The 20,211-nt window shown below is 51.4% G+C and overlaps 1 protein-coding gene across 1 annotated transcript in view; it reads left to right on the top strand.

Moving 5' to 3' along the window:
- PLXND1 (plexin D1) overlaps positions 1–20,211 on the top strand; it is a 69,234-nt gene that overhangs the window by 7,430 nt on the left and 41,593 nt on the right. The window contains exons 2-9 of the mRNA XM_051627580.1: positions 8,034–8,210; positions 10,618–10,749; positions 12,283–12,383; positions 12,792–12,921; positions 13,784–13,958; positions 15,462–15,570; positions 16,013–16,115; positions 19,661–19,765. Of these exons, the coding sequence (XP_051483540.1) occupies positions 8,034–8,210; positions 10,618–10,749; positions 12,283–12,383; positions 12,792–12,921; positions 13,784–13,958; positions 15,462–15,570; positions 16,013–16,115; positions 19,661–19,765 (1,032 nt within the window). The remainder of the gene's footprint in view (positions 1–8,033; positions 8,211–10,617; positions 10,750–12,282; positions 12,384–12,791; positions 12,922–13,783; positions 13,959–15,461; positions 15,571–16,012; positions 16,116–19,660; positions 19,766–20,211) is intronic.

Here is a 20,211-nt window from a genome sequence, read left to right as displayed (position 1 = left end):
TTTTGTGTTTGGTTTTGTTGTTGATTTTACTGAGTTGGTGAAGAAATAATTGCGAGTTCTTGTTTTCTTTTCAAGTCAGGATCTCACACCTTGCAGCAAGTGGAGGAGGTGGCAGACTGTGCAATCTCTTGCTTTGAGCGACGGGTAGCATCCATTGACTTTTTCGTCAATTAATTAAAATAATTAAAAGGGGCCATGGAAACCCTGGAAAGTTCTAGAAGACAGCTGTGTGTAGAGTGATCCTTTTAGGAGGAGTTAGGAAAAGTTTACAGTATAAAGATAGCACTTGATGAAGAAGAGGAGAAGCAAAAGATGAAGGTTTTTAATGTAATACAGCAGTTTTCAAAGCCGTTTGACTCTTGAGTCCCTGTAATCCTTCAATATATCCCCTGGGTCAGGATGTTGACTGTGAGTTGTGCAGGGGCACTGGGATTGGTGGCTGTTTTGTGTGGTTCCTTAAAAAGCTGTGACCACTACCCAGTTCTGGGAACAAGCTCAGGTCAGGCTTTTGGGACTCAGTGTTGCAGGTTGTTAGATGGGAAGGAAACTGTGGCTCATCTCTGCTTGAGGGGAGATCTGGGGAGCAACTGGCACAGATTATTTCCTCCCCACACTTTTGGTTTGAACTGTGCATGTCCTTGGAGTCCCACATGGCAGAAGGCTGGGATGGGTGGAAGTTCCCTCACATCCCTCCTGGGATCCCTCCTGGGATTCCCCCTGGACACAGAAGGGCTACTTGGCCATGGTACAGTAAGCTGATGAAGAAAGGGTTCAAGCTCTGGGGAGGAGCTGGGGTTGTGCTGTTGTGTCCCTGGGATCACCTGACAGTGGTGTCCATTTTTGCTGAGGTGGGTACCACAGCAAGCTGCAAAGCTCAGTGGGTCTTGCCAAACAGCTTTGGAAACATCCATTTCTACACATTTTGAAGACAGGCAGAGAAAAATATGAAATGGTAGAGAAAAGGAAAGCCTTCCTGACTTTGACCAAGTAAGAGAGGTGCTCAGTTGCTGAATCCAGTAGGACCATTGGTTTTTAACAAATTTTGAAATTATCCATGGGGGCACGGCAGGGACAGCACTGCCCTTTGGAGGCAGGTTGTGCTGGGGATGCATAAGGGAAGAGCAGCGCTCTGCTCATTAGCTCAGAGCTTAATTGATTTGGCAGAACTAACGAGGAAAATACAGGAAAGCGTTTACTATAAACTATTGCTAAATGAAGCATATTTGAACTGACACATGCAAAAGACTGGTTGTGTTAGGTAAGAAGTTGTTACCCTAATGGATGCTTTTTTGAGCTCTGAAACACACAGATGTGCCTTCAGAGCACTCTGAGCATGTGAAGTGCTAAGTGTTAGTAGTAGCAATAATAAAAATATAACCCCTGAAGATGGGGGAGCCAAACTCACAATTCACCTGGGACTCCTCCCTGGGGGAAGAAGTTTGAATAGTTGGAGATTGGTTATTGAAGCCAAAGCTCAACCGAAATGAGAAACACAGCTTGAGTGGCGGGAGGGGGGCTTTCCCGAGGAAAGAGCAGCTAAGAAAATACAGTGTGAATAAATCAGGCATCTTACTCCAAGCAGCTTGGAGGGGGACACGTTGGCTGGGCTGTCAGAGCAGTGTGTGTCCTTGGGACAAGGCATGCTGGGCTGATCTGCTCTGCTCTGTGTCCCTGGGGAGTGGGGCAGAGGAGCCCACGGTTCCAACAGGCAGGAATTTAAAGGACATACAAACCCTCACTGCTAAACACATGCTATTTTGACTATGACAACCCCTTTGGAGCCTGTTGTTTGTTAATCCCTCTGCCTGCCCATTCCTGGCGGATTTGATTGCATAATCTGAAGTATTGTATTTAATGCAGGATGAAGGCTAACTTAATAAGCTTGACCAGTCCTCCTGGCAGCATGAAGGATGTGCAATTTCAGTTAAAAGACTGCTACTTTTTAATATTTTGCTGCTTGGAGCAGTTCCCCGTGCAGCGGCACGTGCAGCTTCAGCTCTCTGCAGGGAGACGCGCCCGCGCCTGCCGGACCCCGGGGTCCTGGGGGTGAGAAGGGGACCCAGCCCAGGAGAAGGTGTTTTGGGGGAGGCCTGTGCATGTCCTGCCAGGCTCTTATCAGCATTGCCCTCGGCTTTGCATCAGTGACATCACAACAGGGCTGCTGCAAGTCCAGCTGGTCGCTGTGGGAGGAGGTGGTGGGAGAGACCAAGTGGGTGGTCACACCATCCAGTTGCAGTGCCTGGCTTTGGTGCTGCTGGAGGCTGGAGCCACTGGGGGCTCCTCGGGCTCGTATGTCCTTCCAAACACTCCAGAAAACGCTCCTGGTACAAACATCTCCCACCGTCTCCTCCTGCACCTGATGTGACCCAGCAGAAGAAGGGTGTATGCAGGAAGCCTCTGTGTGCAGCTGTTGTTGAGCTTTGGCTGTGCTGTTGCAGAGCGACCGGCTTTGCCTGCACCAGCTCCTGGTCCTGTCCTGGTCCCTGCACTGTGTCTTCCCTCCCAAGGGACTCTCCCAGGCTTGCAGGGGAGGTACTGAGGCTGCTGCTGCCGAACAAGCCAGAGCTTAGGTTTTGCCTCTGAGCTGAGACGTGGTGCTGGGAGCGTCTTCTGGTGTTTCAAACCATCTCAACATTGGTGGTTTGAGGTCTGTGGTTGTGGCAGAGGTGACACTGGCTGTGGTCCCTGCGATGCCGCGATTTGGCCTTGGACTGGCTGGAGATTCGTGTCTCCCCAGACTCACTGGAAACGGTTTCTGGTTTGTCTCTGAAAACAGTTTCTTGTTTGCTTTCTGGAGCTGGTGGGCTCAGCACGTCGGGTCAGCCCTGGCCTGAGTCCAGTGTCAGGCACACGGTCTGCCCAGCCTGTCACCACGTCACAGGCAAACACCTCGACTGTTGCCACAAACCCAGAAGTGGGTGAAGGGCAGGACAGGGGCACGGGCAGCCGGGGCTGCCAGGCATCGCACGCTGCCGGTTGTGCAGATTCCTGAGCCGTTCTTGTGCAGTGCAGAACAGGTCTAAGGCGATGGAAAGTTCCAGGAGAACCCTGGGACACGGTCCGGGTGGCTGCTGAGAGCAGAGGGGTGAGTGTTTGGGCAGCCTATCACTGGTGTCATGCTGGTGGCTCAAACAGCACCCTGGGCCAGGGCTGGCACTGTGCTAACGTGCAGAACACAGCAAAACTGCCACTTCCTCACTCCAGAAACTTGTGATTCCAATAAAAAGTGAAATGAGGGCGCAAAGCTCATTTTAAGCCTTTTTTTTTTAAGGACATCTGCTGTGCAGGACATGTGCTGGTTTCTTAGTGAGGATGATTCTTGAGCAAGATTCAGCAAGACTCATTTATCAGAGGTTCTCAGCCCAAGTGCCTCGACTGGCCAAGAGCGCACGATGATTTGCCTCCCATTGCCTAAAAAATGTGGTGGGAGGTCAGAGGAGCTCTGTGGTAACGCCTGCCCGTGTGGCAGCACTGCAGTCACAGACCGCTTGCGTCTCAAGTGCCTTAACAGTAGAGTCCTCTTCTGAGGATGACATTTTCCTCCAGGCATTCCAAAAAGCCTGGTTTTGACAGCTCTGGTTGTGACACTCGGCAGATAAACGCGTGATTGTGTGTGTACAAACTGCTGGCAGCGGGGGGGCCCTGGGATGAATGGGCTCGGCTGGGGAGGGGGTCGTGGCCAGTCTGGGCTCTGCCCGACACAGAGGAGGGCTTGTCCTGGCTGCTTGTCTGGCTTGTCACCATCTCTTGTTCTGCCCGTTTCCCGATGGTGTCGATGCAATATTTCCACATTGGTTTTTAGCCTCTCTTTACTGAGACAGTATCCAAATTATTTGGATTATTATTTTCTCTGCATTCAGAGATTTCCCTGAGTCATACCTAAATGTTAATAAAAGCCTAATGGTTTATGTTAAGGAAGGCAAGAGATAAAACTGGAGCTCTTTTATCACAGACTTTAATGGCCTGAAAATGTCAGTTGTGTGGGAGCAACTGCCAAATTTTGAGCCTATGAAGATGATGGCTAAGTCCCACAAATCAACAAGTTTGGAGCGGATTATCGGATGTTGGCTGTGTCATTTTCCCAGGACTCCAGGCATGCTGGAAGCCAACACTTTAATCCGCTCTGATACGATGCATGAAAGGGGCCGGGCTCCCTTTCCTCTTGCTGCTCTGCAGGGCGTTTGGACCCACTGGAGCAGAGTCAGAAGAGCCTTGCTGAAAGCAAGAGCTGTGGGGCTTTTTTTCTGAACTGTAGCCTGCTTTTGATTCAGAAATAAACTCCATCTTTGCCTAAGAACTATTTTTAAGGTCACAAACACAGGATGCAGAAATCAGTATGTTTCATGGTTTTCCTGAGTGCTGCCTCACCACTCCTCTTCCTCCTTCTGTTTCCAGCAGACGTCCTTCCCGAAGGGACATCCTGCTTGCCTGCCTCTGGGGCGCAGCGCCCAGGCCTGGGGGGCTGTAATGGAAATTCTGGAAAATCACTTTTTTTGCTCCCTTTAGGCCTGGGATAAAGAACTGAACCCGTGCCGTGAAAAATGCTGAACTCTTGAGCTCTGATGTGGCTGGAAATCCTTTATCTCTGCCCCCCTTTGTTTTTGCAATCATGCTCAGAGGTTAATCTGATGAACCCTCCTCTTAGATGTGGCTCCTTGGTTTGAATTGATTTGCATCCCTTGTGAAATGTTGCAGAAATACGGAGTCTGCCCTCCTTGGTGACAGCAGCCCTGCTCAGCCAGCACTTGCACCTGAGGTGGCTCTTGGATAGCTTCAGAGTCAAATGTTTTGGGAGTAGAAAGATTCAAATCTAGACTGCCCCAATATTTCTGTGAGTTACTGAGCATCCAGAGCGTGCAGCAGAAATATAGTGGCAATATAGTAAATGCCCATAGGGTTCTTTTAAAATGTGGATGATAGAAAGAGATTGGTTTTGGAAGAAAGCTCTGGGTTTATGCTCTCCCTGTTCAGAGAAGGGCAGTTTGGTTTAAGGTGGAGCAAGATTTAACCCATCCTGTGTGGCGAGAGGCTTATAAGACAACTTTTAAGTGAGATTTCCCAAGCTGCAGTGATCCGGTGCCTGCAGAAGGATGTGACTTGGCTGTGTCCTGTTTACAGTATCGTGACAGAGTTCAGGTGTCCCTGTGGTGCTGTGGTACAGACAGCAGCAGTGCAGTGTCACCCCACCCTGGGACCCGAGAGGGAAGCACCATCTGTCTCCTCCTGCCGGTCGGAAGAGCTGGTGTCATTTGAAGAAAGGTGTTTCAGAGGAAGGATGTGTGCGGCCAAAGCAAGGCTCGGCTGTGCTCAAATAGCCACATCCTGTTTACTGTGGAAAACACTTTGCGCTGGTATTAGCTCTGAAGTGTGTGATTTATAAGCAGGCAGACGCAGCAGATAAGGAACTTCCCGGGATTTCAGCCACCTGTGAGAAGAAAGGGCTGTGTCCCCTGGGCTGAGGGTGGCAAAGACAGAGGCCGGCGCTGGGTCCCGGCAGCTGCTGGGAGGAGGAGCTGAGCATCCCGGGGCCCTGGGAGCCTCTGTGCCTCAGCTGCCCTGCAGGAAGGAGCCCTGTGAGCTTCAGGGGTTTAATGCTCTAACCAGTAAAGACCTGGGGCTAGAGAGAATCATCCCCAAGACAAATAAATAAGCCCAAGTGTTTTTCTAAAGGTCTGGCTGTGAATGGAAGAGACCACTAAGTGGGAAACATGGATGACTTGCTGCATTCTCTGTGTGGTATAAAAAAGTTGTATTGCCCAGTTACAGGGGGAGAGATACCAAAGAATTTGGGCTCTGATTTTATTTTTTAATGGAATGAAATGCCAAAAAACTGCAAAATGCATTTAGCAGAGTCACTTGTGTCCACAACACTTCATCCTTTCGTCTTGGTCCCATGTGGACCGAGCTGCAGCTCTGAGTGTTGCCTCCTGCTTGGCACTCACTTCGGCAGAGGAAGTTTTTCAAATCAGTCTTTGTTACTTCTCATCTGAGGTGACCAGCAGCAGCAGCAGGAGTGGGGTCTGGTGTCTGCTGGGGTGCAGGGACTGAGGGCAGGCTGTTTTCATGGTGAGGACCCAGCCTGCTGTTTGTGGTAGCAGGGAGATGAACCCTGGATGTGTGGGCAGTGCTGTGCTGCCTCTGCGTTGCTGGAGGGTGGCACCGACCCCAGAGATGGGTGGTGCTGGGAGGGTGGGACAGGCACGAGGCAGTGGGTGCCCCAGCCTGGGTCAGTGCAGAGGAGTGGTCCTGCTTGTGTGTCACGCTCTTGCTGCAAAACCTGGAGATTTGCCTAATCTTCTGAACTGTCTGGAGAGGGGGGACAGCTGAAGATTTTAGTCTGGTTCCATTAATGAAATAGTAACTATAATAAGGGAATTAAAATACAGGCACTGGTGCACTCGACCCAGGGAGGAGGGACTAGGCTGAACTGGCTGGTTGTCAGCTTCTCCTGCCTGGGGGGAGCATGTGGTCCGATTTCTTAACAGACATAGCCTCAAATCCTGCATTTTTTCTGCTTAAATTAGCGCTCCTGATGATTATGTTGGAAGGAATATGTGTGTTATGGCTGAGTTCATTAAGGCGTAAAATGTGCTTAGTTTTAGGGGTGTGGGTTGCAGCCTCCAGCAGTGTCATCTGGGATTTTGCACAAGCACGTCCCCAGTGAAGGCCTCGGTGTGGAGTGGTCCCTGGCAGCCCACAGGCACCTGTGTCTGTTGACATGTCATCCCGCAGGGTGACAGGGGGACTGCAGGTCCCCTTACCCTGAAATGACACCGCAGACAACACAGGAATGGCCCTGGAGCAGCTCTGGCTGCACCCATAGCACCTGGTAAGAGCTGCTGCCAGTGACAGCAGGGAGGTGGTTGGCAGCGAGACCATGGGGATGTTCAGGTGCTGTTGAATCCATCCACATTGTCTGAGCAGAAATTATGAGGAGTGTCTCAGAGGATGCAGGGTGAGAGTGGTCGTAAATCTTGGGTGTGCCTTGGCAGGGTAGGAGGAACATGAGGCATCAACCCTGCTTTCAAGTGCTGCTGTCATGCAACAACGGTGCTAATTAATTTAGCGCAGGATAGTGAAGTCTGTTGTCTTGCTTTGGGCCAAATGAGCCAAATGCCTGCTCACAGACAGGGCTCTCAGATGAGGAGTCCTTAACAATTGTCCTCTGCCTGGGAGCCTTGGCAGTGTCTCGTGGCCCCAGTCCCCAGCCCTGGTGGCTCCTTCGTTGGTCCAGCAGTGGCTCCCTGGGCCATTCCTGCCAGGGTTGGGCACCCAGTCCAGCTGCTGCACCTGCCATCCTGCTGCAGGGAACTTCACTGCTCTGTAGCAGTTCCTGCTCCCCCAGAGCTTTGATGAACAGCTTGAAAGCAGAAGCCAGAGGCAGATAATGAACATGTTGAGGTGTTGGGTGCAGGGCACAGCTGTACGTGCTCCCTGGGCATGGTGCGTGGCTGCAGGATGGGGCTGGTGGCTCCAGCATTTCTGGGCAGAGGTTTGCAGCTGTTGCTCTTCCTCCCATGTCCCACAGCACAGTGCCTCCTCCTGCTTGGCATCTTTCCCATCCCAGTGGGAGACCAGTGGAAGTTTTACTGTTGACTGCAGCAACAGCAACAGCAGAGCCAGGATTTAGTCCTGAGAGTCACCAGCAAGCTTTCATTTCCCCTCTGCCCCTCCCTCATCTCTGTTCTCAGTCACTTCCTTACTTATTGCAGAGAAATAGTATTTTGAGTTCTTTTATTGGAGAAACTTTTTGCTTCACCTTACGTTTGAGAAGGGAGGGGCTGGAGATGGCTGCTGGGCTTACAGCCACCCCGCTGAGCACGGCTCCCTGTGCTCCCGAGGGCCAATCCCAAGGGCTGCCCCGCGGGAAGGGGGGACACACCGCGGCTCCCTATCCCTGTTAACCACTTTCATCTCCCCTTTCCACGACTCAGCAGCGAGGACCTTCCCAGGGCTGCACACAGTGTGTCCCCACAGGCACAGGGGACACGCGGTGTCTGCGCAGCCCCTCGACCTGTCCTGTCTCCCCGCAGCTGCAGCCGGAGCAGCTGGACTGCGGCGCCGCACACCTGCAGCACCCGCTGGCCATCGTCCACCCCGTCACTGCCACCCCCATCTTCACCCAGAGCGGCCTCACCGCCGTGGCCGTCGCCAGCGTCAACAACTACACGGTGGTGTTCCTGGGCACAGCCAGCGGGGGACTCCTGAAGGCAAGTGGGGGCAGGGGGAAGGGGCCCTTCCAGCCTCTGATCTGCGCAGGGGACAGCGTCTCTCATGGAGTTTGTCCAAACACCTGCTTGTGTTTGGTGGTGGAGAACTAATTGGATGCTGCCGTGATCTGTGCAGTGATATATGCTGCCTGGTGACTGGTGGCCGTTAATTACTCTTCAAGGCTGCCACATGAGCAGGATAATCTTGATGAACCCTATGCTGGAAGTGTTGTTGTGCAGCATTGAATTATCCACAGCTCTCCTGATAAATTGTCCCTGTAAGCTGGTGGCTTTTGAAGGCTCCATGCAGGCAGGAGCATCACTGAGAGCTGCTTCATCCCAGCTGAGTTCAAGGCAGGTGTGAATCCATGCATCTGATGGGGTTCTGCTTTAAGTAACATGCCAGAGGTGGTGCAGGGCAGTGCAGTGCCCTGGCTCCAGAGCCAAGTAGCTAGGCCAAGGTTCAGTGACTTTGGTGCTTGAAGTTTGCCAAAGGAAGTTTTGATTCCAGCCAGCCACAACAGTTTGGTGTGCTCTCAGCATTGTAAGTCCACAGAGAAGAGGAGACAAAACCCCCTGGAGCAGAGACAGGGCTGATACTGCTTTGTTTCAGCCTGGGATGAGTAGTGCAAAATCTGGATCAAAGTGCTTGGAGAGAGGAAAACTGACACAGTCTCTCCCCTTGCATCCAAGTGCTCCTGGCAGAAATGTGGGAATGATCACAAAGAAACAGACTGCTTTGATTCCTGCCCACAGGGGGGACACTGGCACCCTGGGCAGGTGCAGTTCGGGGGCACATGTCACACGCAGCGCAGCCCCTGTTCACACAGTATTAACAGCTCTGCTCCCATTATCATCCCCAAGAAAGCAGCCTTATCTGCTGAGGCTCCATTAGGGAGAGGCTCCTGGCTACCCTTTGCTAGGATAATTTGCTCAGATAGCTCTAATCTAATTCTACAACACAGCTGCATAACCAGAAGCCCTTTTACCTTCAGGGCTCCTTGTTATTTGGCACGGGATTCAAGAGACTTTGCGTGAGTTATCGTTCAGATTTGCTGCCTGAGAAAAGACAGCAAAGGGGCAGAAACAGTGCTTGACTAGCTCCTGCCAGCAGCCATTAGGGCTTCCAGGGGTATGTTTGGGGAATCAATCAGGCTGCAGACGGGCACTTGGTGAGGACCATTATCAGTGCCACATCCAGCAGCTGTGGAAGAAAAATCAGCACTCGGTGAGTGGTGGCTGGGGCGAGATGTGGCAGGGGCAGTGCCCTGGAAAGAGCTGGGGTGGAAAGGGTCTGTGCTGCCCAGTGCTCTTGTGCCCAGCTCTGTTGCCAAGGTGCTGTGGTGGAGTTGCCCAGAGCTGCAGCCTGCTCCACTCCTGCCAGTGCTTGTGCAGCACATGTCCTTTAGCCCACCCAGCCCTGCTCTGGTGGGGAAAGAGGTGTTCCTGCCCCTGGCACTGCTCAGGGATCTCCTCTGGTGCAGGAAAGACACCTGAGCCATGGCAGCGTGGGGTGAATGAGCCCAGGAGGTGGGGGGACCCAGGGTAAGCACCTAGAAACAGCCGGGCACAGAGAAACCTCAGCAAGAAAGGGAGAGGGGATGGTCACAAAGCTGAAGTTGAGGCATTGGGACTCACTTCATGGACGGCTTGGGTGATCCCTGGCAAATTATTTTGCTCCTGGACAGCTAGCTTTTAAAATGTGGATAATGATAGCTCATTTCTTTTTCTGCGTAGGAGCTTGCAGGGCTTGTATTTGGTTCTTAGGAGAGGGAAGCCCTCTGCTTTGAGCTTCTGCTATCTTACTAGGACATGTTGGTGCCGCTCTAGTGTGAGAATTAATTCATCCTATGTTAACTAATTAATCCAGACTTAAAGAGCAGAGGCATGCTTGGTCCTCACAGTCATTGCCTTCCCTTGCTAGTAAGGAGACAGGAATTTTCCTCGCTCCCTTTCTGTTTTAAGCTGAAAAGTGACCCTCAGGAGAAATTGTGTAGCCCTATTGTTATTTCCTCTCAGCAATGCCACATTGAATTTGCTGAGTTTTCAAGTCAAATGCCAAGACATTCTGGGATCTGAAAGGCAGGTTGATGCTCTGCAGCTCTGGCCATCACTGCCAGCACTTCAGCTGGTGCTTCACATGGCAAGGTGGGATTGAGCAGCTGCCATGGTCTTCTGGAGGCAGCAGGGATAGAAGTTTCTTTTGGCCAGGAGTGACAACACTTATTTTCCATACGTGCAAGGAGCTCCATGTGTGCAGCTGGTGAAGCATGTAGAGATGTACAGTCTTGGAGATGTGGAATGCCATTAGACGCCACTTTGATTCTTGATTATAACTGAGGAAAAATAGTCTTCCTCCGATAGTGTTTGAAAAATGGTCTCAGGGAGTGGCTTTTTCTCATTACAGATTAATCTGGACAGCACCATGAAGGTTATTAGCAGGAGATCCATTTCAGTGGCTTACGGAGAGCCTGTCCACCCCATCATGCAGTTTGACCCTTCTGATTCCACCTACCTCTATCTGATGACCTCCTATCAGGTGAGACCTTCAGTCTTCAGCAGAATAGTCCTTTGAGCATCCTGTTTCTGGTTTAGCATTCAGCCTTAAGATGGGAGCTGGAAGGCAATAAAATTTGCTTTATTATTAATGGGCAGAGCCAAGAAGTGCAGAGCTCTGGGGGGGGGGGATGTCAGAGGGCTTTTTGGGGAGGTCCCTGTGCTGGTCCATTCTCCTGCAGGGTGAGGATCCCACCGAGCAGACTGGCTTGTCAGGCTTTCTGGTCTTGGTGGTGACCAGGTAAAAAGAAGAGTGAAAGTTAAAGAAATGGATCCCACCTGTGGGGGTGCAGAAATCAGCAGATGTTGTTCCTATACAGACACCTGAAAATAACAGTACACAGCCTTTAAGGAGGCTTTTGGGAGATCCTGCAGACAAAAGTCTGCCTGTCGGAAATGATCCTCAGGGCAGTTTGTGCTCAGCCTGGCTGGCGGGAGGGCTGGGTAGGAGGAGGGCTCTCTGCAGAGACCAGGAGCACCGCAGCAGGTAGGAACAGACGGGCTCATCTCCCTCAAGTGAGCAGAGCAGGAACACAAGAGCTGAGCGCTCCAGGCGCTGGTGGTTTGTCCTGAATTACATTTTAATCTGTCAAAACAGATGCACAACCACAAATGTTGTATGTTGTATTTCTATTTTCTAAGCCCTAATTCCCTGCAGATTGGCCATTATAATTTCACAGAGCCCTCCTAGGATGCCTCTTTAGCTGATGCTTCAGCTCTGCTCCCAGGCTGTGCTGTGCTCCTGCTCAGGCTGGATCAAACACCCCATGCAGCACTTGTGATCCCAGCCTCTGTCTGTTTCTTCTCCAGGAAACCAGAGGAGTTAGTTTTTCTTTCATAGCATGGTGAGGAGCTCTTAAGGAGCTCGGCAGGGTTGGGCTAAGGGGTTTCTGAGCACCATGGTGGTGGGGAGCAGCAAAGTGATGCAGGTGAAGTGGGGTCAGGCCAAGGAGCCCACCGCCGATGTGCGCTTGCCTGATGGGAGCTCAGGGCTCTCAGCACCTCGCATTGCCAGTATCTGCTGTACATAGTGACTCAGTTTTCCTTCCCAAATGTATAGAAATTGAGGGAGGTAAAAGCAGAGACTGACACATTATTTTCCTCCACTGGCTCCTGCCAAGCAAGGCCCCAGAGGTCCTTTGATTTCTTTACAAATTAAGGTTTCCAGAGTGATTTTGCTTTCTGGTCATTCTGTGAATAGCCAGATAGTGTTCAGCTGTCTAGAAAGGAGCTTTCTGCAGCTCTGAGCAAGAGCTTTTCACAGGAGGGGACAAGCTGTGAGTCCATCTCCACTTGATGCATCAGGAAGGCATGGTGTCACTCTTCATAGCCTGACATCTCACATCCATTGCCAAGGTGTGGCTGGCGAGGGGCAGCTCGTGCTGCAGCAGCGAGCCCTGTCCCTTGGCCATCCTGACCTGCCCCAGGAACGTGTCCCAGGCTGGGACAGGCTCTGCTGGGGCAGCAGTGGGGTTGGGTGCTGTTGTGGTGGTGTAACACTTGTGCTGTTGTGCAGATGGCGCGGGTGAAGGTGGCTGCCTGCAACCAGTACTTGACGTGCACGGAGTGCCTGGCCGCCGCTGACGCTTACTGCGGGTGGTGCACCATGGAGACCAGGTAGGAGAGCTTGTGTCCTGCTCTGGCCTGTCCTTTGGCCTTCTAGCCTGGGCAACAGTTCTTGGTGCCTTTTGTATTGCCACACTGTAGTCACACTACCATTAGTCTTTGCCTGTTCCTTATGAAATACGTACTCAGATGGCTGGGATGCTCTTCAGAGCCCGGGTTTGGCTGTGGCTGCATTGTCACGCTGCAGCCAGCTGCCCATGCAAGGAATAGCTTGCAGGCATCCAACCATGGGACAGAGAGAGCCAGCACTCAGTGAGAGGCTGTCTCTTACCCCTGCAGTTATTATTCAGGAGTAAGAGACAACTGGCACTCGAAAGAGGATTTACAGAATTAAACCTGGTGTTAACAAATGTTGTTTTAAAAATAATCAAAGACGAATTGTTCTCCTGTTTGTTGCAGGTGTTCTCTGCAGCATGAGTGCACAAACTTCACAGGGGCCAATTTCTGGACGAGTGCAAGCGAGGGAGTGCAGCAGTGCCCTTCCATGACCATCCTGGAGCCTGAGATTAATATCGACAAAGAGAACCCGGTGTGTTTGGTGTGAATACCAAATTAACCTTGTGCATGTCCCATGTAGTTGTTACCTGCTCTCAGGGCTGGCAAACACCCCTGCCCCTCCAGCACTGCAGCTGGGCTCCGCGCGGCTGCGGGTCCTGGGCTGCCAAGAGCTGTCGGGGTCTGGGCAAGGCTCTCCAAAGCACCTGAGGTGACCTCCTGCCTGGACACCCTGGAGCCTGCAGGACATCAGCTTCTCAGCCCCTAAACGGGACTTGTAAGCTGCTGCATTAAGCATACTGGAGAGATCTGCAAAATTTCAAAATGCAGAAGATCAGCTGCAGGCAGCTAGATCAGCTGGTTTTCTGGTTTTGTGTGGTTGCTATTTTTAACAATATTTTAATGATATTTTAAATGTTTTCATCAAAACACTTTTTGTTTAGAGACAGACTCTCTCCCAGTGACAGAAATTTCTCTCTGCCAAAGTTCTTGACCAGCCCTATCATGGGGAAATCACTCACAAACAGGCAGCGGTTGGGGCAGAGCCCAGACCAGAGCTGCAGAGGAGATCCCACGGGACGCTGGCACTGATTCGGCTCCATGTCTGTGCTTTTTCCTGAGTCACCTTCCTAAAAAGCACTCCCGTTCTGCAAAACTTTCTGTCCCTTCCCTTGGAGGCTGATGGCAGAAAGACACCCCTGCACCAGTCCGTGGGGCCAAGGGCTCCTGCCAGGAGCTCCTTCCAGCTCTGTGCCTCCTGTCACTGTCCCTGGCCAGGAGGGGTCGGGTGCCCAGAGCAGGGTTGGTGTTTGCTGCTGGTGCAGGCAGCGTGGCTGGGGCACAGCCTGGGCACTGGTGGGAACTGACTGCTTTTTTTTTTTTCTGTCGAAATGTAGGCCCTGATCATACAAATAAATGGAACTATCCCGAACCTGAACGGAACAAATATTTCATGTGACTATGGAAATAATATCCGCACGGTAGCCAGAGTGGCTGGAGATTATGTGAACCAATTCATTTATTGCAGTTTGCTTCCACGTGAGAAATACCCAACGTTTCCAGATGACCAAGGTATGTAGAGGAAAACAAGCTCAGGTCATTCTGTGTCCACTTTTGTGGATACAATTTTTCAGTCTTTTTTTCTTTTTCCTGTTGTGTGCACAGATAACACCTACAGGGAAAAAAGGCCCAAACTGCGTCTGTTTTATAGGACATGTGACTTTAAAGCGTGGGAGTTCCACCATCTTAACATGAATTGACAGTATTTCAAAGCTATCAATTTTCGTTTTAAACATCAGATTTTAAAAGCCAGTTCGTGTACTTATTTTATTAAGATTTATCTAGTTAGAGCTTCTGTTTTAGATTTAATAAGTACCAGAGCAAAAATGTTTTAGCCCTGGGGAAATAACATGCTTATTTATATTGATACTTTCAAATGCTTTTGGCTAATTTCCCTCCTGAACATGCACTACCTTTCAGGAGTTCTGGAAGAAGAGCAATTGTGTACCTAAAGACAGCTCAGAAACACTTAATCCCAGTTATGCAATTAAAAGCCAGATGGAGGTCTTCTAGTGTCACCCTGCTTTTAGGTGGCACTGAAGGGGACACCCACCTTGAGGCTCCATGGAGCTGCATTCCAAGTGACAAGGTGACAAGGACCTGCAGATCTGGTTGAGATCAGCTGAGCCTTGATGGCCAAGCTGGCCAGATCTGATACTGGCACTTGGTAATGGAGACAGCCCCATTTTATAGCTCCTTCTGAGCAGTTTGATGCTTCATTCCAGACTTGAGTGCTTGTTAAATCTTCATCTTTCAAGCCTGAAGTGAATGCTCTATTGAAAATGTCTGACTTCTGTAGGAGAAGAATTAGCCAGTCCTTTTGAAAATCCCACTTTTCATAGGCAAGTTTATAAAGCTGCATTGTTTTTCTCCTTAGCTATCCAAAGAATGGGAGATCATTAACTGTTCTGTATTGTTGGTTACAGCAATGTCCAAATGAATTTCTGGAATCCACTGCGCTGATTTATTGTACATATTCTGAAAGAGGCATTGTCTCTTGTCCCTGGTGCTTATATGGCAAAATTGCAAAGGAAAAAAAATAAATTAAGCAATTTTGGGGGAAGGGGGAGTTAGTATAGCGTGCTAAGTAGCCAAAAAAGGGATTTCCACTCTTCTCTGTGGGTTTGTTGTCATGGGGAAATTGAGCGGGGTTTTAAAACATGATAACTAACATGTTTTAATTATCCCTTAAAAAAAATATATAATTTAGCACCAACTGTAAGCAAAGACAATAATTAACTCTGTTAATTAACACTTGCACAACATGCTGGAGTTTTCTGCTGAAAGTCACAATGTTCTTTTCTGGGGAAGGTGATAGAAAGTGTTGATTTAAGAGGGAAGAGCTGAAAGTCAGAGGGTGAAAGATGAATGGTCCAAGCTCTGAAATGCAGCTCGGAGGAAACCCTAGAGAAAACAAATCAGATTTAGCCCTTGTTTTCCCAAGGGTCTGTCTTGTCTTCTAAGCATGAGCGAGAGGCTCTTGCAACCCAATATCCTCTGGCTTGATTCTCTCAGACCACGTGGTTGTCGGAGCCGCTCTGCGGGTCAACAGCAAAAACATTATCCAGGCCAATTTCACCATCTACGATTGCAAAAGAACTGGAAACATTTACCCGAAGAGAGCGTAAGTGGGCAGGGTGGGCAGGTGGGCACTGTGGGGTGGGTGAGTACACACACACAGCCTGAGCAGGGTGGGCAGGGGCGTGGGCAGGGCTTGGCAGGGCTGCAGGGGCTGCTCTGCTAGGGGCTGACACAGGAGGGTCCTCGCAGCGTCTGCAGCCATCTGGACATGTTGGGTTTTTTTCCATGTGAATAATATTTTTGTGTGAAGCTCATTCTCTTCACCCTTAGGCAGCAGAGCTGGGCTCCCTCACCATCCCTGGGGAGTGAGGGAGGCCTGGGCACCTTCTCTCTGTCCTGTCTCCCCTTCCACGTGCCCCTCATCGGCAGAGTGGGCTGCAGGGGAGCGGTCCAGTCCCACCCACAGACAGTCATGCCCCTCCCAGGACTGTGTCCCCCTGTGCAGCCCGAGATCTGCTCTTCTCACAGCACCTTTCCCATTTCAGATGCACCAGCTGCCTCTCGACCCGGTGGAAGTGTCACTGGTGTCCCTCCACCTACACCTGTGTCTCCAACCACTCGCAGTGCCACGACGCGCTGCAGATGAAGGTAAAGCCCATCAGACCTGCCTGCTTTGGGACACCTTCCCATGTCTCCAGGCTGTTGCTGTGGTTTCCCTCTTCTCAGCAGCTCTGTGTCTCCATCAGCTGCTGGCACGAGCTGGCCATGGCTTATCTGGGGCTGGGGCTGGAGCTGGGGCACCCTCCTCTGCTGGTGTCCTGGGGTGGGACAGGTGTGGGGCAGGTGACCACAGCTGTTCCTGCAGGTGTGTGTGCTGGCAGCCTGGCTGGAGCATTCGGCTTTCCTGATGCGCTCAGCGGGCTCCATCCCTGGGCTCTGCCTCCCCTCTCACATCTGCAGCACTGCCACCCCGCCTCGTCATCCTGGGTTGCACAATGCAGTAACCAGCAACCCTTCACAATTCGGTTAGCTTTGACTAGGCTGTTGTGGGGTGTTAATAACTTGCTGGAGCACTGCTGGTGGTGCTCATCTAAAGGAGAAAATCGCCCCTTTCCAAATTACAGCTTTAATAACCCAGAGGCTCAGTGTGTTCCTGCTTCTGAAATTTAAATTGAAGTTAATTTAAATAAAATTGGCCTTTTAGCAATCAATCTGCCATAGATTCAAGCCAAGCTTTTACACTGTAAATTGAATATCCCTTTGGCAGCGGTGCTCTGCTCTCATCTCAGCTCTTCCAGCAGTTCCCTGTGCTCATTGCTGGTGGGAGCTTGGCCACATGTCAGTCGTCCCACCCTTGGGCTTAGGCATCTGCTCCTCTCCAGCAGGGAGGACGTGTTTGGCTGCAAGCACAGGGGACAGGGAAGGAGAACCCTGGAAACATGGGGACCCCCATGGGTTGGTCCTCCATCCATGTTGGTCATGGCTGTTGCGCAGCGTGTTGCTCATTACATCTAGAGGAAGAGCTTGGGCTGTGAGAGGACTCCTGGAGAAGGTCCCTGGATTGACTTTTTCCATGACAAAGTGCTGCGTATCCTGCAACTTGGCAAAAGCTAAAATTGCCTGAGATAATTTGTCTCCTTTGACTTAAGTGTAGCTGCTGCTGGAAAGGCAGGGCTAAGCAGTTATCCAGCAGAGCAGGGAGTGATGGGCTTTCCTGGCCCAACCCGTTGTCCCTGCCAGACTGTGTCTGAGGAGATGCTGTGGTGGATTTGAGGACAGGATCTTACCACATCCAGCTGCCCCCTCATTCACTGCCCTGCACAGCAGAGCCTGGTCTTGTTCCCTCCCTGTGCAGGGCTCCTGGTGAGAAGACAATCAGTAAAACTGAGTATGTGGGGGTAAAACCTCCTGCCATGCCCGTGGGGCTTCTCGCACAAATCCTGACTGTGAGGACCATGTGGGACAGCGTGGCACGCGGAGCTTGGCATGGGGAACAGCTGTCCCTCAGCCCAGAGGGAGGAGATTAGGGTGGTGGGCTTGGGTCTTGAGGAGCCTTGCCTACATGTTATGGAGAGCTGCACCCAGCCTTCCTGCTTTGCTCCCGTCACCTTGGAGCAGGCAATGAGATCCAGGGCTACCCTCTGGCAGAGATAACCATGCTTCTCCTTCCCTACAGATAACCATGCCTATCTTTGCTTTCTTGCCTCTGATCTACTCCTGGGGTGCAGTTGGGTTGGATGCTGCACCTGGCTTGTGCACATTCCTGATTTTACCTCCGTGCCTTTCTTAGCTCTTCCTGCTGGTTTCCATGAGCAGCCTGCAGGACGAGGTGCTCTGTAGCCCTGGAAACACGGTGCTCATCCTACAGTCAGAGCTTCCAGTAAACAAACCATTGCTGGCATGACTGCACCTGAAAACTCGTCCACTGGGAAGCCAACGTCACAGGCTTCATCCAGGGCATTTTAAACATCAGACCCTCTGCCCTGATCCAGACATGAATGATACAATCAGCTGGAAAGCTCTTATTTCTAGCCACTGATGAACAGCAGGAGAAGGGGCTTTGAGACGACAAGTTAATCAGTCCTTTAAAGTGTATTTTCTAGGAAGCTACGCCAGCTGCTGTGACATGCAAGGACACACCAGGCTGTAGGAGCTTTTACGTGAATTTTCAATTGTGGCCCCGCTGGCTTAATTTTAACTCTTGATTCTCCTAGAAGAGGCTTGGGACTGAAATCTCTCCCCAGTGCTTTGCTTTGTTGTTTTACTTCTCTTATGTGCATCTCTGTTATTTAATCTCCTTGTTTATAGGTGGCACCAACTGTGTTTGGCTGAGTGTCCTGGTAGGAATTAGGTGTGTTTTCCACAGTCAAACAAGCACTCCCAGATAGTTTCCTGACCTGCAGCTTCATCAGAGGAAGGCAAGAGAGAAACCTCATGCTCACTGGATGTCCAGCACTGGGGATGTGTCCTGCTGGGCATCTGAGCACTGGGTGGGCAGGCTGTGTCACCAGTGGAGTCACAGTGGGGTAACCCCTACGGCATGTGGGAAGGAAATCTTGCCTGCTGCAAATAATTCTGCATAATGGATCAAAAACGTTGTTGTCTTTTACCCCAATGGCTCCAGTGTCAAAGGCATTAGTGTGGATGTGCCCTGGAGCAATGGAGAATCTGGCTTCATTTCTGCTGTAGTTTTGCGGTACCATTTACATCTCATGAGAGAACAGGATGGGCTTGTCATACAGACTTGAATTCTGAGTCAGCTTCAGTATCTGAGCCATCAATTTCAAGTGAGAACAAAAGTAGGGGGACAGATGACCTTTAAAAATCGTTTTTCAGCTTCATTTAGGCCTTTCATTTCAGCTGTCCTGCTGCTGCAATCCCCTTGCTGAAGCCCTTGCAGCTCATTTATTCCCTTTCCTCTGCACACGCTGGTGCACACAGCAGCCCCCGCGCCTCTGCATTGATGCTGTGCAGGAGGGAGCCCGCCGGAGAGCAGGGTCTTTGCAGGGGTTTGCAGAAACATGCATCATGATGTGCGAGACATCAGCTTCCTGCTGGCAGGGGGGTCAGGCCAGCAGACTGGCCATTGGAGGCTGCAGGGCCTCCTTTCAGTGTCTCTCACGCCCTGTCCTCTGACATTGAAGTGCACGATGGTGCCCAGGGTGGCAGCTGAGGAGCGCATGTGCATTTGCTGTTTACTGGGGAGGGCCTTTTTTCCGGTGCTGGAAGATGGAAGTGCAGGCTTGGCAGCACCACTGCCCAGGGGATGGGAGCTGCGACGTTCCCGAGCTGGTGGAAGAGCCCAACAGGAGCAAGGGGGATCCCTGCTGCCCTCCTCCCTTGGCTGGCTGTGGCTGCTGGCCCATGGCTGCCAATGAGCTGCCCTGGAAGCCCAGCCACTGTGCCACGGTTACCTTGCTGGTGGAGGGGTGGATTTTAAGGCAGTGCCACACTGGGCTGAACATAAAGCTGGTGACTCGGGGGAGGCAGGTTCCACGTGGTGCTACGCTCTGTGCGTCACGGTGCCGTTTTGGTATTCACTTCCTTTGGTTACAGTGAGATTGGACTTCGGAGATGCAGTGAAGCTAGTATTTTCAAGTGACCTGATGTGTCATCTTGTCTTATCATTAGGGGTGCTCAGCATGCACCCAGCTCACCTCTTTTTTTTTCCCCTCTTGTTTTGTACCTAACAGAAGAAAATTGACTGTCCACGAATTGTGCCTGCCTCGCTGGACCCGATGCCCACGGGAGTATCTCGGGATATTATGATCTCACTGGCCAATGCCACTTTCTCTAAGGTAAATAGCTCCTGGAGAGATGGGGAAGCTTCAGATGAGCCCAGGCTGGTGTGCAGCAGGGCAGCCAGGTCAGCCAAAGGAGGTTTCAGTGCGAGCTGGTTTCTGCCTGGGGAGCAGGTGGTGGGGCTGGTCCCCGTTTGGTTTGGCAGCTGAAATTGTTGTGTTCACAAGGGGCACTGGTGGGAAGCCGCCACCCGCCTGGCGAGTGGGGTTGCATGGCAGACGGGCCTTCAGCAGGGCCCTTGAGTCGTGTCTTGCTGTGTCCCTGCAGAGGATACTGGTACACTGGGCAGCCAGGCAGCTCCTGCAGGGAGAAGAGAAGGTTGGAAGTGCTGGTGGAGTTGTTGGAGCTGCCAGCTCGCTGTGCAAGGCATCGCTTCCTCCAGACCCTGCCCTCCAGCACGGGGGCACAATGAGCTCTCCCTGCCTGTTTGAGCTTCTGTTTC

Source organism: Apus apus, chromosome 9 (genome assembly GCF_020740795.1).
Source record: "Apus apus isolate bApuApu2 chromosome 9, bApuApu2.pri.cur, whole genome shotgun sequence".
Classification (NCBI taxonomy): Eukaryota; Metazoa; Chordata; class Aves; order Apodiformes; family Apodidae; genus Apus; species Apus apus.
This window is presented reverse-complemented; position numbering and strand designations above follow the sequence as displayed.